At 34.8% G+C, this 19,735-nt stretch overlaps 1 protein-coding gene across 1 annotated transcript; it reads left to right on the top strand.

Annotated features, from left to right (window-relative positions):
* The first annotated feature begins 8,132 nt into the window (after positions 1 to 8,132).
* Positions 8,133 to 18,554, top strand: LOC132562425 (uncharacterized). Its single transcript, XM_060227167.1, has 4 exons — positions 8,133 to 8,281; positions 13,339 to 13,848; positions 14,888 to 15,134; positions 15,390 to 18,554. Exons 1-4 carry the CDS (start codon positions 8,191 to 8,193, stop codon positions 15,754 to 15,756), a joined length of 1,215 nt encoding a protein of 404 aa, XP_060083150.1. The 5' UTR covers positions 8,133 to 8,190; the 3' UTR covers positions 15,757 to 18,554.
* The last annotated feature ends 1,181 nt before the right edge of the window (positions 18,555 to 19,735 follow it).

Raw genomic sequence — 19,735 nt, 5'->3', positions numbered from 1 at the left:
AATGTTATTACCTCGGTTGAACATGAATCTAAGGCCAAGGCAACTTAGATCATAGTTTAATGCTGGATTAGTGTTTAATTATTTTCATTCGTCACCAAATTATAAGAAAATAAATGATACTGTATCAAGTTTATATCTGTACGAAATTCATAAATAGAAATAACAATTTCTAAGGTTGTCAATATAAAAAGGTTAAACTTCAGTTGATCTTTATAATATGAATGTTTTAATCTTTAAATTATCGATATAGTTTTATAAGAAACTCCCTAGCCAGAAAAATATATCCCAGATATTTTTATCTCTTAACAATAAAACATCAATGATATTAGCAGAGTTACAAGACCTCTATATTTCCATTCTAAAGTTTAATCTTAGTTTGTGAATATAAAACATACTAAACGCAAATTTCTTTGGTCTTGCCTGCTTAAGTGTTTGTGTTATTGTATCTATACACAAAAGGTACTGTACTGTCAAATGTCGTGCACTACACAGGAAGTGATGACGTCAGCATCAATGACGCATACTACAACCCACACAAAATTTAATACTAAACATTTTGTCGTTTTCTCTGTAATGCACAGTCAACAGTGTGCTCTGTTTTGATCGTTATTCTACTACAGTTCGTGTTTGTTGGCGTAAACGTTGACATTACAGCAGTTAAATTCTGAAATCAGTAAAAATCCTTTTGTTTCCGGACATCTTACGACAAGAGTATAACAAATCGGTATCCTAGATTAGGAGGAACTGATTTATTGATTCGTTAATGTAAATTAAGGTAATCCAGGGACTCTCAGTATTTCTCCTCAATTCGAACTGTCCAGGAAAACATTGTTCGAACTGCCTTACTTTATATAAAAAATGTTTTTGGCTTAAATAAGCTTTTAGTTGCGTCAATTCTTTACAAAGGGCACACGTGTTCCTTTGTTAAACCCTTTACAAGTCGTAATGATGTTCTTATCTAATATCGCAACTACAAAGTGTTTACAAAATAGGACCATAAGAAAACAACAAGAAAATGCATCATGTCAACATAATCATAATCAAAACTCAAATTCAACACAACACGGGTAATATATGAACCAAATAATTATTTACAGGAGACTCCTGCAAAAGTACAATGAAAATAAAATCAGAGGTCCCGGAAGAGTAAGCGCCTTCTGCTTTATCATCGACGCCTGCCATGTTAACCTTGGTCAACCCAAGTGAGTAATGTCATGTTCTCAAATGAGGACAAGGTATAGAACAACGGAACCAACAGGAAAACTAACGAGCATCTAACACGTGCAGCTTCATATCACACAATGGAACCAACAGACAAACTAACGAGCATCAAACACGTGCAGCTTCATATCACACAATGGAACCAACAGGAAAACTAACGAGCATCAAACACGTCCAGCTTCATATCGCACAACGGAACCAACAGGAAAACTCACGAGCATCAAACACGTGCAGCTTCATACCATACTATGGAACCAACAGACAAGCATCAAATACGTCCAGCTTCATATCGCACAACGGAACCAACAGGAAAACTCACGAGCATCAAACATGTGCAGCTTCATATCGCACAACGGAACCAACAGACAAGCATCTAACACGTCCAGCTTCATATCGCACAACGGAACCGACAGGCAAACTCACGAGCATCAAACACGTGCAGCTTCATATCGCACAACGGAACCAACAGACAAGCATCTAACACGTCCAGCTTCATATCACACAATGGAACCAACAGGAAAACTAACGAGCATCAAACACGTGCAGCTTCATATCACACAATGGAACCAACAGACAAGCATCAAACACGTCCAGCTCCAAATCACACAAAGAAATGAATTGACACGTGATTTTTTTTTCAGAATGAAATCAATATGACGACCGTAAAACTTCCCCATCATTTTTTTTATCTATTGAAACCTTTTAAAAACCATAACTTGTGGATGCAGGATTATTGCTATCAAGAAAAGGCAAATTCACTACAGGGAAATTGGAATCATCACACCTATCGTACTGGTGGAAAACTGACCATGTTGGTTTCGTTGTAGGAAAAGATCGAAATAAGCTGCTGATGTAGAAAAATCTGGCTCGTTCTTGATTTCCAATCCTGGTGGATTCATGCGATGGACGTAGTCAATATATCTCGTGTTGTTTAAAGACCAGACATCACCAAAATACATTAAAGTAAAATTAAACGACTTTGCAAGGTCTTTGTGGCCTATTTTGGAAAGCTCTTCGACAAAATGTCAGCCAAGTCAGAAGCTAATTATTAAATACGAAAAAGTTTCGATCCGTATGAGGCGAAATCGAAAAAGTTTTAAACTTAAAGATAACCTTGATGTAAACCTTCATATTTATATGATATTGATAGTGACATACCAAAATTTAGAATAACCCACAATAAATGTCCTTAACGAATGGATAGTAAGATTTTAAATGCTTTATCGGTAATCGATTTACCAATACTATAAACACAAAAAATTTTACAAGGATGGTCAATATCTCTTGCCATATGCTAAATGTAGACACTGATCACTTATCATGTCTGTAGGATTTTTTTCTACTAACAACGTTTAAATATTTGTAATATTTCGATTAAAATTCTAAATGTATATTTGAAATGCAATCGGACATTCATTACACTGTAGATAGTACTGAAATATTCACATTTTACATATATACATGTAAGTAATTATATCCTGTGCGTTTTATCTCGCTTTATATATTTATTTTGAGAATATTGTTAATTTCATGAAAATCTATTAGTGTGTATCGTACGCTATATTACTTTAAACACTGTTGTGTTTCATAGTATGATAGCTTGTAGTCTATTTCAGTGTAAACATTTGTATCTTCCTCGATACTCCAGGAGTTACAATCACTTCCGGTTTCAACACCCCAAGAACATGTCATGGCAAAACAGAAGGCGCAAGTGAAGAAAATATCATTAGTCACAGGAGAAAAAAAAATCCAGACCAATCGCACAGGCTGATACGCTCCATTTTCCAGGGTCCAGAAAGCGGAAGTAGTGATTCAAACCCTTGAAGTATCGAGGATGATTCTGTATATTACAGTGTGAATACTTTATGTGAAATCTACTCATGTAAATTTAAGCGTCACACAATCAGTTAAAAAAAAAATCTTACTGTTCGTGTTGTATGAGATAATTCCATTTTGCCTCTACTTGAATTTGATCCTTACCCTCCACTTATATATTTTGTTTTTTGTTTCTCAAGAGCTGATCTTAAAGATCAACACGTCATCGGGCCCGTTATAAAAAGACTACTTGAGTTAAGAGAGCCTCTTCATTCAGTTTCGTCTTCATATATACCATGCCACTGTGAAGGCGGGATCCGAAATGTGTATGACACAAAATCATTGGGTGTGAAATTGTATGACGAACACGTACTTCCGGGTTTTGTTACTGACCGAAACTCAACTTGTGGTTTAAGTTGTCATATACAACACATTAGGTTAAATAAAACTTATCCCCTGTTAACACCGTCAATAGATCCTATAAAATTACTTCTATCACATTTCCATTTTACATCTTAACCGCTTTTAATATAAACTTTATTTATTTTACAACGATTGCCAAACAAACTGTCACCGTATACTAATCACTCTTGTTGGCTTGCTTGCAAGCGCGAAGGGGGTGGGAGGGGGTGGGGTTGGGGGTGGTGGTGTGTTGTCATTATACAACTGTAAGAGGAAACTGGGGTACACTTGGAAATCCCATGAGGTTTGGCAGCTGACCCAACAGCTTTTCACGTCTGCACCACTGCTCCACCCGACAAACCTAAAGCAATATTAGCCCCGTTTTCATTAAGACTTATAAATCAGTTGTTTTCTAAAATACCGTTGTTCGTTTCTGTTTTTGATGTGAAAGTGTGGGTGGATAAATTTAGATAAATGCTACTCAGCACTTTTTTTCAGAAAAGCTTTATCAAAATGTTGACGATATCCGGAATTCAAGTTCCTGGTTCCAATTTCAGATTTTCAAGATATTGGTTTTGAGTAATTTTTGACCTGATGGAGCTTTCCACGAGGAGATAAAGTGACCCAACAAACAAATAGTAAATATACATTGTAAATGTTGAACGAATTACCAGGCAACGAATATATACATCCATATGATATATAACATTGCATATTTGATTTTAGTCTTCTTGTCTGACAGAAATAGCAACAGAGAAGATATTAAACTTTATCTTCATATATCAAAAGTTATGTTGGATCTCGAGAGTGGTCGGATCGCCATGGTGACGTGAACTTTGCACTCCGCCGCCCACGTTCTGTATCCTCCAATCAACGTGTCCCAATTTTGCAAATGAATAATTATTGATATATTATTGATATATATATTGTACTTGATCAGATACAATGACAGGGTACCGAGGCACATGTTTTGCCGAGACACAGTGTATACAGTGTACGTGACTTGGTCAAAGTTGTTGCGGCAAAAGTGACGCAGTCAATGCACGTGTGTCGCGGTAAGGGCTGACGTGGTCAAAGTGTGCCGCGGTCAAGTTGTAGTCATGGGTGTTGAAGTAAAAGGTTGATTATTTACTGCCGACACAGGATGACGGGTATATATGTGACACAGTGTTTTAGATGGTATTGAGACTTTATATAGATATCACTGTTTAGGTGCAATTAACGTTAATTATCTACCGGGTGTAGTTTAGAGTATAGTTATTGGATTTGCATATAGTTTAAATCATTGTTATTTGAGTCAGGTAGACAGGCCGGTATTTTGTATATATTGTAGGCATTTTTATTTGTTAAACAGTTACTGGGTCCAAGGTAGAACTTGGTAAACGAACTGTCAGTACGCATCCGTTACAATATTAAGTTGCCATAAAAGATACAATTTCCGATATTTATTAAGGAAGAAATTATTGACGGTGACAATGCAGCTTTATCTACATCCGGAATAACACTGGTTGTTACTAAGTTGTATGCGGATGTACGGGGGAAATCAATTTGTTACTCAGTTATCTGGGGAAAACGACACTATCTAAGTTGATTTATTTCCGACATTCTCATGTATTCTGGCTGTGAATGATAAACTTTTTAAAAGCAGTTTAAATCTTCCCAACATTACCTGATGAAGTGGGTTTGAAGCGTGGTTTGGGTGAAGGGTAGCATTATGAGAAATATCATTTAGAGATAATTTACTTGTATTTGTTTCCAATCTGGGTGTTTGTGATGCTTGTATGTAAGTAATCATCAACCTTCGCTTTCTACACATGTCAGACAATGTCCCCGAGTCAATATCGGGATAAATCTTCACTTGCTTAAACCAGTCTATCACGATTATACAACCATTTTGGGTGATATTTTTTTTAAACCAAAAGTTTCCGGTTCATATAACATCGCTATAAATGGTATAGTTTACAAACACACTGAAGACAATGAATCTAGTTTAGAGCCATGACTTATTCTTTGTAGTACTTCTGACATGTCATCACATCGCAACCAGTCTTATCTGGGCACCTACAGGTTACTAGTGTCCTATATGGACCCCGCCCTCTTGACCAGTAGGTCGTTTGATTTTTAGGCAGGATACTATCTCGAACTACAGCGACATGTTTAATCAGTCTCATTTGATAAGCTAATCAAATTTATCTATTTATCACTATTTATAATTATTTCCCGTTTGGTTGCCTCAGTAGCCACAAATACTCGAGAATCATTGTTTTCTTTATTTACCCACGATCATGTCTACTTGTGGATTGTCCCTTTTAAGGACAATCCTAAAAACAACATGTCCTAAAAGCGCCCGTCTTTAAATTTGACAATAAAAGTCACAAATTTCAAATGCAAGTTTCTATTGTTTTCTAGTTGTGTCCGTTCATTTTTTTTTTTTTTGTGTGTGTGATCGGGCAAACAAAATACCAGACAGACAGCCTGTCTTGACATTTGACCGGCGTTGAAAAGTTGTAATCACTAATCCTTGAGAATTACTGGATGGATCTGTACCAAATTTTATATATAGGTTTCCCTTGGTCACTTGGGATTGTCAGAAAAAAAAGTCTACCGTAGCTTTTTCCCGACAGTAGATGATTATCGTTGATATTTCTTGAGAGGAATTCTTAAATTATGTCCCTTTGTTGTAACCACTCGCGCAATGTACCATGGACGACGCGAGATCTGGTGGAGGTTCCTGTGACAGTTTGGCGTGAAATTTTCGTGACGTTAGATGAAATAAACCATTGTACTTCTTTTAAGTGTGGAGCTGGCAGCTAGGAGACACAGAGTGTCCTTCATACACTGTAACAACACAATATTATATAATTACTTGGCGTGCGTTGGGCGTGGCAGTTATTTCTTATATAAATACATTTTGGATTTCAGTGTATAAACAAAAATGAACGACAATCCGTATGTTTATGTTTGATAACCACAGATGTCTGATACACATCGTTAAAACAATGGCGAGTTCAGCCAACTGCCATACATGTATTATACCAGAAGTAGTAGGTGGCGCCACTTGGGCCTCATTGATGAAGCTATGATTACATTGAAATAAGCCAAAAAAAAAAAAAACTAAGTTGGCGTTTTTATATTTTAACTATTTTCAAATACATATATTATGTAACACTTCTAATTATTATACATGCCTCTTCACGCTTCTACATTGAATTGAATTATTTTGGGATGAGAGAAAACATTGCACAATCTACGAGCATAAAAGATGAAATTTATACAAATTTTGGATGGTAAGCTTCACCTACATACTGAGACTATGCAAAGCAAGTGTAAATATTGTAATTTTGTTGTAAAATATTGTACTTCTGTAACACACACTATATATATCCGTCGTCAAGAAAACGATGTTTATAATATCATAACTGCCAATGGAAAGCAAAGGTTTTGAAATCCGATATAGAATCGAATAAAAGATGAAAAGTCGGATAACATTAGAAATCAGTCAATATACAGATTGTAAGCATTACTTTATGTTTAGTTGGCATTCATATACTTATAAATGTCAAATGGATGAACGCAAATTCAGTGAAGTGCATTTAAACGGTTCAATGCTTGATAGTGTAATATTATTGTCATATTATCATACGTATTAAATAAACTGTTACTCGCAAACTGTCATTAAAGCCAAAGCAAGTTGCAGTCACCAGCACTGAAGCCCTGAATTAACTTGGTGTTGTACACTTAGACTCAAGTATATTTCACATGATATTCAACTTGTATAGGACCAGGGCCACGCCTCTATTTTGAGATCGTATATACTTTTGTATATTGCTGACGACAATCTATTTTTGGAAAAAAATACTGGTACATAAAATAATTGTTATTCGAATACAGATAAATCTAATACTGCTGAAAAGTATATCAAATTCGTTCGTCTAATTTTAGGGCGTGGTTAAGGAAACGACGTGAAGAAAGCATGAGATTCTATATATCTTTGATTCGTTAATCGTGCGAAGACCTATTTAGCTTTTGTCATCAATTACACAATGTATACAACCTCAATCTGATGAAATGTTCTGTCTTTTTTAGTTGCTGACATTGTGACAATGCTGATCAAGATATAGCAGTATACGTAATATTTTACCTAAATGTTGAATAATGATAAAATCATATTCAACTGACAGCATTTTTAACAATACAAATTACTACTTCCGGTTTGAATTATCTCTCTTGACCAAAATTTCTGTACTGCGGAAATGTTTTTTTCAAAACTCGGGCCAGGGAATTGGATTTGTTTAAAAATAAACGTCTTTTATAAAAATGCAATTAAAAAATTACAATTAATTTCGAGCGATGAACAAAGAATCAGGACATATTTCCATCGGCATTTTCCTGTAAAATTATACTGTGGTCCTCATTCACAATTTTGTTTGGATAAGAATATATATATGTGTGTAAGTCTACATATTTGTCACAACAAAGCATTCACACGAATGAAACTTCCTGAAACGACACACAATCTTTAGTTAATATAGGTTTTTGTGAAAATGCCCTGATGATATATTCTCATACACGTCCACTTTTAGCTATACAATCCTTCCGACCTAGCCTCTCAAATGACACATGTGGGCAGTTTCCGGTTTTGAATAATTCTTCCTCCAGACAGCGGTGTACATGTGCGACACCAAATGACGGCATTCAAAATGGCGAACGTTTAAGGCCGACTGAGAGATCTATCACACAAAAGATGAAGAAATGATGAAGACGTGTTTTAAATATAGACAAAGTGCGAAGATGGAAAAGTCTACAGAGATAAGAAATGTTGCTTTCCTTTTATGTTTCACATGTAAGTATCATTAAAAGTATTATCCTTTTTGTATTTAACGCAGTATATTAATTAGCTGACGCGATCTGCACTTGTATGATTAAAAAAGTATTTAATTCTGAAACATTTTTGACAGATGTATAGCCTATTGCATACTTTTAAGAACATATATATTTAAAGTTTAATTAATTCACCTCATTAAAAATTATCTAAAAAAAAAAAAAAAAAAATATGAATGTAACTTCAAACTCCAATGCAGTTTCTTTTCAAACAAATATATTTAGATATATACAGCGGGCACTAGAATGCATGTGAAACCATACTTGTGCAGGTTTACAGGTGAGATAATAGTCGACATTTTCTAACCTGAACAATATGATATTTTTATATCTTCTTCCTGATTCTAACCGGTTTTATGAAGAAAAGTACATTGCATACCGTACATTTTGTTTATACATCTAGGTGGAGTGGTGCACACTTTTATCTCCCTCGCTGGCGTCTGTTGTTCTCTACAACAGTCATTGTTCTAATCTAAGTGACTCCTTACAACCTAGGGGCCTTTAGTGTTAAGATGAAGTTAGGAAAACAAATTTACTGCAAACAGGACATCATGTTATACATTTACGTCGCCAGGTTGATGTGTTTCTATATTGTTTAACGTCCAGTCAACAGCTATTGTCATCTAAGACGACCTCCCCAGGTAAACTAGAAAATTGCACGCATTGTGCGCGTGTGTTTTCGGGAGGCTGTGATAAGTTTATGCAAGCTTTCATCTGATGAACAAATGCATTTACTACCGAAGGGCCGCAGTAGTACACCTCACCAAGTCACGTTATACGACACACTCGTATGTCTTAACTAGGGTTTGGGACCTGAAGCCCTTACAGGGCCGAATGCCCAGCTAGAGGTCAAAAGGGAGGAAGTGTCAAAAGCGATATTAGAAGGAGGAAGATTTTTAGATTTAGGAAAGAAATTAAAAGTTAAAATCCCTAGTAAAGACACCTCTCACGATCATGCAATGGGGATAGTAGGCTCCTAAATAGATATCGCATACGGAATCAGTACTTTGCATTCTATGATATTAAGTTGCAACTTGCCTTAGAAAAGCAAGTTCTAGCGTATGTAACATTTTAAAATGTCATACCTTCAAACATCCCCAGAGTGAAGACGACAGACATAAGTGATAAGATATCACACTAGATATGACACTGAAGTAATACGGCACTTCTCACATTACACTTCAGTTACACATGTAAAACTATATATAATAGATGAGTAATGCACGTGTTACAGATGTTCCTCTGTAGTTACACGTGTAAACAAGTCACACTACACGTCAGTTACTAGTTACACGTGTAAACGAGTCACGCTACACGTCAGTTACTAGTTACACATATTACACAGTAGTTACATATCTTGCACAGTATTTGTGTTGAACACATTTCTTGTTAACTTTACGTAAAACAAAGTAGCTACATGTAATATATTACACGATAGTTACACCGGTTACTGTGGCTACGCGATGTTTACTTAAATAATGTGATAGGAACGCGAAAAACAGCATGAAACACGGTAAATAAATCGGTAACACGGTAAATAAATAGTTTACACCATTGTGACGAATGCTATATGGTCTCGACACAAATAGCATGGTAGTTGCACGAGAAACATGAAAAAAGCGTGTTACACGGTAGATATTTCGGTTACACGCTAGAAACACATTTTACACTGTCTTATATAACACGGCAGTGACACTAGATACACGAAAAAAGCGTGTAACGCGGTAGATATTCCGGTTACACGCTAGAAACACATTTTACACCGTCTTATATAACACGGCAGTGACACGAGACACACGAAAAAAGCGTGTCACACAGTAAATATTTCGGTTACACGCTAGAAACACATTTTTACACTATCTTATGTAACACGGTACTTACAAGAGTAACGACATAAACAGTATGTAATTTACACTGTACTTACCTCGGGAAAGAGCAATTTTGGACAACTGTTAAAAAACGTATGTGTGGACACCTAGTTGAGGTTGCGATGGGAAGGAGGGGTGGGGAGGGGGGTTTTGGGGTTGTTGTAGTAAAGGTTTAAACCAAAGGTATGCGACGATCAGAAGGGAGAGAAATCAAAGGCGTTGATAGTTTTTTTTTTCATTTTTGTGGTTTTATTTATTTATTTTTTGTACTTTTTTTGTTTTTGCTTTTGTTTTGTTTGTTTGTTTCTTTGTTTTCCTCCCTCTTATCAATCATATAGTTAAATTAAAAATATACCATAATTCAATTTCTAAGCTCCTTCACATCTTTATTTATTTATATATATTTATTTATTTCTATAACAATACTTCGAAACATAATTTTAAAAACTCAAAAAATTAAATATAATGAATTTACTTAATTATTACACAGGAATTGGTAACAGTTTATTATCAGATATAGATTATATAGATTTGGTACTGCAACATCATAGCAACAAACCGTGGTAAAATAAAATGTGACCGGAACCTGTGTAACTATCATAGATACCCACACTTACATAAAATGAGAGGATTATTAACCTTTGTGTAATGTTTGTTTACTTAATGATATTGGTTTCCATGTTTACAAAAATAGCTGTCTAACTTGCTGTAATAGTTTACAAACTGGCACGTATCAGATACTATTTTTAACTTTTTAGGTCTGACAGAATCAGTTGCTATATAAGTGTTTATTCTGATACAAATTGCATTGTTGCTACCAAGATAAATGTAACGTACCAGACAATTCTGTAATGTAGATGATGACCTCTTTCGGCACACAAATGTGCTGAAGTGTGATAAAGAAAATAAGAACGACAGCTTCATACATGTATATATAGACAGTGAGACTGGGAATCCGTGCCAACTTTCTTTGGGGTCAAGAACTCTTTTCTCCCCAAGAACTTCTTTGATCCCAACCGCTTTTGTCTTTTTGATTAATTTAATTTTAATTATCAGGCATGTATCATGAGATATGTAATTTATGAAAAACATTAAAAAAAAAAAAAACATATGTCAACCCCTCCCCCTAATCAGATGTGTGAATTATGTATCTTTGTTTTCTAAAGTATTTAAGCACTGAATACCATGTGGTAGAAATTAATAAGTAAAATCGAAAAATTCGTATGTTATGGTGGAGTATAAATTATTCAGAATTCTTAAACATTTGAGAAAAAATCCAGGAATAATTTTCTTCCATGTTTTCCCGATAAAGTTTTTCATCTTTATAATGTAATGTCTTCTGATATCTCTAACGACGTGTTGTTGTTTAGAAGTCCTGACGGTAGCGTTCAAGGTGGATAATTTATGTCTTTGTTATCCATTGTACAAACTGAGTATACAGGAAGTAAACCATATATATAAGATAAAAATGTCCACTCCGTGCTTCATTGTGTATAGTGACGCGATTTGAACAGGAAGTGTTGACTGTAAAACAGGGACGTATGGTAATAATATTATACGTCCTTGTGCAAAATATACAATAAAATTTAATCTTTACTTATTATTACGGATATAGTGTTAATTGTTCATTATGCACCACCAAATCTCACAGGATAACCGTGAACACTAAAAACAGGATTTCCTGACATTCCCATTATCGACACTTTTGTTTATTTTACGACTCAATCAATCAATTAATCAATTAATCAATCAATCAATCAATCAATCAATCAATCAATCAATCAATCAATCAATCAATTAATCAATCAATCAATTAATCAATCAATCAATCAATCAATTAAAATTCATAACGGATTCATTTTGTTCCAACAAGCTTATTCCAATGATATGGTAAACTACATGAAAATATCAATAAATAAGTAAACAAATAAATAAATGAATATTCTTTCAATCAATAAATTGATTTAGCCATCTATTGTTTATTTCAATTAATAAGTTGAACTTTTTTATTAATCTGTCTAATCAATTATCAATCAAAGTATCTTATATCATTTATCTTACTTGGGTTAATCTCACTATGGACTTAGAATGATCTCACCTGATATCATCCCCCAACTTCCATGGATTACGATCAATCGATGAATCTCTCGACCGCAACAAGGCGATTGGTACGAGTTATGTCCCTTAGGTCACGTATATTTGCCGACTAATTAAAAAGTGCTCAAGAGAAGCAGCGCAAACCTAGTCACATCCAATCAAAATGTTCGCCGTGAGATCCTCCAAGGAAGAAGATTTAAAAGAATTATCATTATAAACAAGCTTGATTCAAGATGATGCCCTGATATATACTGTCGAGAACTATTCTAATCTAGAACCGCTCCCCCTTTATGAGTGTGGGAATGTCATTGGAAAAGTCCCTCAATCAGACCCCTTCATCCATTTTATGAGTTTTTTTTCTGACGAAGAAAATTACCGATAATGGTAGTATTTACAATACATCTCCACACATCTCCACAAAGATCTCAAAAATGGAGCCGCTGTAGTAATGATGAGATGTAATGTTTAAACAAGTATTACTTAGGAACGGTGTTTTGGTATTCTATACCATAGGCATAACTGATACGTGTGATTCTATATATCAATCAAAATATATCATACAATTACAACAGGCAGTACATGTGTTTAAACATAACTCCAGTATCAGCAAGCATCAGTGATATTTGCAAGAATTTATACTTAAATTCTGATTCAAGCATTCAATGTTAATGAAATTGAAACTGATTTTCATAAGAACATATATGACACTACATGCGCTCGAGAGAAGCCATAGCATGGTTAAACAGAGTTATCTCCCATCCCGTCTTATTGATCTAAAAATGAGATTGATAATTCCTCATATTTTCATTTGTATTTTGAGAGAGAGAAAAATACCAACCAAAGCTGTATATTTTGTCAAACAATGATGGTTAATTTAAAAGTGATGTACTGACATTTGATAGTTAACAGGTTTAGTATTCCGGTAAGAGTATGTTCGATGCCGCCAGAATGGTTCTATTTCTGTTTTAATGGATGTTACTAGACACCTTTTATTCGAACGTAAATGCGTTGACAATATACTTATTTGTGCTGTCATATTTTCCATTCCTTTAAGGCGTATTGCTGACGGGTTCAACAGGACAGACCACAGATGACGCCAATATTACATCATCGACAAGCACACCCGGCAACACTATGGTGACTTCACCCTCAACAACAGACGCCATGATGAATACCACATATGACATCCAAATGAATTCTTCTGAACCAACGACGTCACCGCAAACATCCACACAACAAACGATTGCCACAAATGGCACAACAACGGGGCAAATGACGAATGACACAACCGGTGGTTCCACCTCACTTCCACCAACCAACAGCTCAACAACTTTGGCACCAACGACAATGCCAACAACAACACTTCCGACGACAACAACAACATCTACGACGACAACAACACCTACAGCAGCAATAACAACACCTACGCCAACATTAAAACCTTCGACAACAACAACACAAACAACGATGACGACGACTAAACAAACGCAAACGATGACGACGACTAAACAAACGCAAACGATGAAGAAAACCACAACAGAAACAAAAGGGGCGACAGACAAAGGTAATATTTAAGAATGCATCGTCATATCTGAAGATTATGCATTTTGAATTAGTTAGTCTTTATACAAAGGTTCATTTTTATCAATATCAAATCAGAGGCCTTTATGGACTGGTAACGCCACCTACTAAACTGGAATCTGTGTCAATATCTCTCCCGTTTGTTGTGATAATTGTGTTTCCTCCGTACGCAAATAGTCATGTGACGTTGGGCGTTGATGAAAGGGTCCATAATTCTTGGTCAACGTTTTAAATAAGGAGAAAAAGTTAAAAACAATTGAAATATACCTCTCTTGGTTTATATTTGTTTAAAATTATTTGTCGAAGCATGCTAAAACTGTTTTTGAATGAACAAACTATGTTGTTCTCTCTTATTTTCGTTTTCTTTCTATGGTAGGTTTCCTCAAAAGGGTAAACTATATGTATTTGATAAGGTCACTGTTAGTGGTGGTTTGTCAAAAGGTTATTATGAAATATTTTCATCACATGCCATCGTTTCACGTTTCTAATTTATTTATTCGTTCGTTCGTTTGATCGATCGTAAATTACTGGTTGATTGGTTGGTTGATTGGTTGGTTGTTGGTTGGTTTGTTGTTGGTTGGTTGGCTGGATGATTGGTTGGTTAATTGTTGGTTGGTTGTGGATGGTTGGGTGGTTGGTTGTTGGTTGGTTGGCTGGATGATTGGTTGGTTAATTGTTGGTTGGTATGTTGGATGGTTGGTTGGTTGGTTAGTTGGTTGGTTGGTTGGTTGGGTGGTTAGTTGGTTGGTTGTGGATGGTTGGGTGGTTAGTTGTTGGTTGGTTGGCTGGATGATTGGTTGGTTAATTGTTGGTTGGTTGTGGATGGTTGGGTGGTTGGTTGTTGGTTGGTTGGCTGGGTGTGGATGATTTGTTGGTTGGTAAGTTGGATGGTTGGTTGGTTGGTTGGTTGGTTAGTTGGTTGGTTGGTTGTGGATGGCTGGGTGGTTGGTTGTTGGCTGGTATGTTGGTTGGATCGTTCGTTCACTCATTCACCTACGTTTATTATTGTTTATTAATTTTAGTTGTCGACACCGAGACATCGTTTGGAAGGATTGGTTTACCGTTGTTTATCATCACATTTGCTGCACTGCTTTGTGTCGTGTTGGGGATAGTAATATTCTACTTTCACGGGAAGCGGAGATCTGGCTCACATTACCTGGAGGAGAATGGTGGTCCGGGCGGAAACGTCAGGGGTGGACCAATGACTCTGCAGATGGAAGGGATGGACTACGGGACAAAATTCGAGACTATTGACCTGGAAGATGAAAGGTTTCTTTGTTTTTTCAAAAGTTTTAACAGTGTTACTTTTCGTATAACATTACTTTAAGATGTTTATCCAACAATGAGTCAATGAACCAAGTTCAGTTAAAATTTCCGATTTTAGACTCGTTTCCGTTTAAACGTCACAAAATATGATTATAAATAATATTTGTGTGAATTTGATTAGTGGAGCCAATTTCTTATATTAAAAATTAATTGTTGTAAATCTTTTTGTTGTAAAAAATTGATTTCCATTTCGCACAGAAAATCAGCGACTGACAATGATAATAATACTGGACTCCTATCGTTCAAACACAATCCAGCTGAGACCGAGACTGGCAGTAAAGATGACGTTAACTCCATCACAGTAGAACCGCCATCTTGGTTGCGAGTAGAACCGACAAGTAACGATGACACAGCCTCAAATTTCTCTACGCAAGCGCAAACTGACGACAAAGACCCGGAACAGGAAGAAGAAGAACCGTCAGATAATAACGAACCAGCAAACGATAACCTTGAGGGGTCCGATTTAGATTCCGTGAACAGTTCAGCAGCAGACGAAAAAGAATTTCCACTCCCACCGCCACCGGAAGTATCAGATGACCCTGGTGAAGAAAAAACAGAAATGTGACATTCTGGGTTTAATCCGTTTCCGGTTGTAACTCACTAGGAATTCAAATCAAAATATATCAGCACATGGACTTATCAAAGTTCATGAATATTTCACTTTAACACAATTATTTGGAAAAGTATCTATATACAAAAGTAAATTCAGAAGTCAATTTTCGTAACGCGTCTTATCGAGAACCAGGACAAAAAGATCATTAAAAAATTTAAGACCCCGAAAACCCCAAACGGTGGAAAATATAATTAATGTTTGATAATTATTTTATTTATTAATTTTTTCATTTTTACCTTTTTTATCATTTATTTAAAAGTAAAATGAATTCGATCATTAATTTTCTTGCTATAACACAATTGTTACGGCACCGGGCTATATAAACTCAGAGGTGTATGGGCCCATTCCGCTCGGGACGGATTGTGTTTCCTCCTGTGCTACAAAGTATATGACGGGCCTCCCGTATGTTATTCACCGAGGTAGCCATCAGCTAATACAAGGACTACTCCGTCAATTATAATCTTTGGATCTGTGTGGCTTCAGTTCATTATGACTAACTTTGGATATCTTATGTTAATACAACAAGCTGAATTGTCTAAATATTTCTTTTAATTTCTGTAATATTGAATGATTACATAACTATCTGTTTAATTATACTTAATTTCATGTCGATAACCGTAGCGACAATAACAATTATTCTGAGTACTTTATTAAATTATATCAAAATTGATTCAAATCCAGCTATCTAGATTTACCTCCCTTCGAAAAAGTTTAAGCAACCATTCCATTTATGTTTAATACTATTCCAATCCAAGCTCTCTGGAGTTACGTCCCTTGAATGATATTACATTTACGTTTCATTTATATTTGATGTTATTAAATTATTAATGATAAGTTAAGTTTGATTAAAAACAATATTACCAGAATGTGAGGGTAATCATAATAAATTTATTTTAATATAATTTCTGACTGTATGTTGAAAGATGTGTCTTAGATGTTGAATGAATGACGTAAGTATGCAAATACAATTGTGTACTGATACACTTGTTTCTGAAAAAAATAGCATTTGGGACTGATGGACATGAACATTGAAATCCGCATGGTGAAAAAGATATAATGATTACTTTAAGGTTTTTCAATTGTATCAATTAAGTAAAAAAATATAATGTATTGATATTTGAAAATACAAATATAGGTATCTTTGTGATAATAATAATTATCAAATTATCAACGGTAAATACCTTACTAACGCTAGTGTTATATATTCTATACAAATTGAAGAACTGCTCTCTCTATATATATATATATTCGTCAAATTTCGTTTACTTAAAATTTATACAATTTATGTAAGATTTTATCTTTTCTTTCAATGGAGAGAAGGAAGGGGGACAGATTTTTTAAAAATAAAGTTTATAAAAAGGGTCACGTTTGAGCGCCATGTCAAGTGAAATAAGGCTATAGATAGGAACATTACCCCATTACAACAAATAAACTATTAATTCCTTTAGCATCTATTACAAAATTTTGTCTTTTCTGATTTTATTTCATTATTCCGTTGCCTGTACAAGTTTTGCTTTAATTTCATATTAAAATATTTTAAATATGATATGTTATCATAGTTTTGACTAAGATCGTTTGTTGAACAATAAAACTAAACGCCGACTCATGGTCATGAAAGGGGCAAACATTGTTTTGCCAATTGTAGAAATCTCGTTTATCTAATCATTTTGTTGTCGAAATTATTTCCGTGTAATAAAAATTAATGCGTATGTAAAATTTGTATATTGGTAATATGTTATTAGATATTTATACTGCACCCTGAATGTTTTGAATTTGTGATGAGTGGTGAAAATTTGTTAAGTATCAATTAAAAAAAAAGTTCCACCAATCCCTTTTCATCCAACGTCGATTCATCGAACATCCTGTATATATATGAACATATTTAAAAAAGCTGTTAATAATTGAAATTCACATCATTTTTTCCTCAGTGCATACGTACTTATTTATGACAACATCAAAATGTTGTAAATTCTCAGTAATAGAGGAGGTTCAGTCTTTTTTTTTAAATTATTGACCAATGTTACATCGTTTATTTCTTCAATATCTGAAATAATGGATATTTTCGCCAAGAAGTTATCGTGGCAAGTTTCATGTCGTGGTATACAAAATCCTATCAATCTTGTGCACAGAACAGTTGTCGAGCGCAGATCGTGGTACAAACATACACATTTCTCTGTAGGACATAAATGTATGTGATACGGGGAAAATATCGTGGTACAAAAACTACTTTAAAGATTTTTTGTGATACAAATCATATCGATATGTTAATCTCGTGGTCACATTGTTTTACCACTGATTTAGATATACATCTAAGTCCGTGTTGGTATCAACACTATGGTAAGAATTTTTTGTCACGGAATATTTCGTTTCACAAGATAGGAATAATAAATCTCATGATATGATCGGTATTTTTAACTTATCTTGTGGTACGTCATCTTTATCGTAAGACTTCTGTATTGTACAAATACATTGTACATTGTACGACTTGCTTGGATAGCAAAAGGAAAGGGAGATAACCTGGATTGTTGTAATACTATTTTCATAAATATCGGAAATAGCGAGTCCCGATATTAGTTTTTAATATTAGACGTGTACATTGCGAGACTGGACCTTCCACTTTGGGTGAGGTTTGAAAACAATCATCCTATATAGATTTGCGTATGCATCATACATATGTATCATTCTATATTAAGTACATAGAGATGTATATATTTTTTCATAGCTATAAATAAAAACTTCTAATAAACTCATTTCAAATGGTTCTGTATTTATTTGCTGTAAGTTTGAAAGAAAAAAACGTATAACGACATTTTGTCCAGAAGACAAGACAGATGACTTGGCTGGTCAGCTCATCTGCATTTGAACATGTTTTGTTTCACTCATCATGATTAGTTCTTATGTTAACTAAACTATTTAGCCAGGAAAACGACAAAGCAAAAATTCTAATAAATCTCAAGAAGTTTTTATTCAGTGGGGAGCCGTCTCCGACATTTTATATCGTAAGGGAAAAAACACCCATGAAAAGACACGTTTGATAATCTGATGGTGCTTTGGATAGCGAGTCCGCCATTCACCGAGATGGCCGTGGGGGTCATCTTCCTCGACTAGATGTAAGGAGGGATGAGATCACCAACACGGTTAAGTTTTCATCTTCAGTGAAACAACATGTGTGTTATAATGTTAGCAACTAAGAGTAATAAATTAAAATACGTAATTAAACTCGTTCTTTTATTTGTTTTGAAGTAAACATATGTCAAGTTTCATATTCCTTATATTATGGTTAGTGTAGAACTCTTTTGGGAAGAGATTATATTGTGTTAATCAGATAGCTACCTTAAATAAAGATAATAAGAAAAGTTTTCTCTCAAGGACTATGAAACAGTTGTATGTTAGTTAGCACAGCAAAGAAAACAGTTATAAATCACATTAATAATTCTGTACTTTTCATAAATATATATATCGAGAGGAAATGTTTCAGGCGAGAAGTGAAAAATGTCTATTTAACCATATCACACCAACACCAGATCTACAACCAGAGATGATATCATGACAGACATCTGAACATCAGAACACCTCGTTATCATCTAACTCGGATGAATTAGACATTTGAACATCAGAACACCTCGTTATCATCTAACTCCAATGAATTCGATCATTTGAAACACGACATTTCTTCGTTCAATATGATAATATAGTTTGAGGTGTAATAGATGGCCAACGTGTTCTAACTTTAAAAAAATGTTCGTCGTCTGATTTTTGAATTAACTATATTTGTAAAAACAAATTTACATTTACAATAAAATGAACGATGAAAAACGATTTCCACCCCGCCCCCCCTCCCCCCTCCCACTTCCTTCCCGTCCACCTCTCCCTCATGATAAGAAGTCAAGTGAAAGCGATTTAAGATATGATCACCTTCAGTTTGAAACAT

The sequence above is a fragment of the Ylistrum balloti genome, unplaced genomic scaffold, assembly GCF_031769215.1.
Source record: "Ylistrum balloti isolate Yb309-2 unplaced genomic scaffold, AGI_CSIRO_Ybal_v1 Utg371412, whole genome shotgun sequence".
Classification (NCBI taxonomy): Eukaryota; Metazoa; Mollusca; class Bivalvia; order Pectinida; family Pectinidae; genus Ylistrum; species Ylistrum balloti.
Note: the sequence above shows the minus strand (reverse complement) of the source record. Positions and strands in the feature narration are given on the sequence as shown.

Coding starts and splice junctions, on each gene's coding strand:
- LOC132562425 (XM_060227167.1), top strand. CDS start 8,191: ATGATGAAGACGTGTTTTAAATATAGACAAAGTGCGAAGATGGAAAAG. Junction 13,849..14,887: donor AAAAGGGGCGACAGACAAAG/GTAATATTTAAG, acceptor TATTAATTTTAG/TTGTCGACACCGAGACATCG. Junction 15,135..15,389: donor ATTGACCTGGAAGATGAAAG/GTTTCTTTGTTT, acceptor CATTTCGCACAG/AAAATCAGCGACTGACAATG.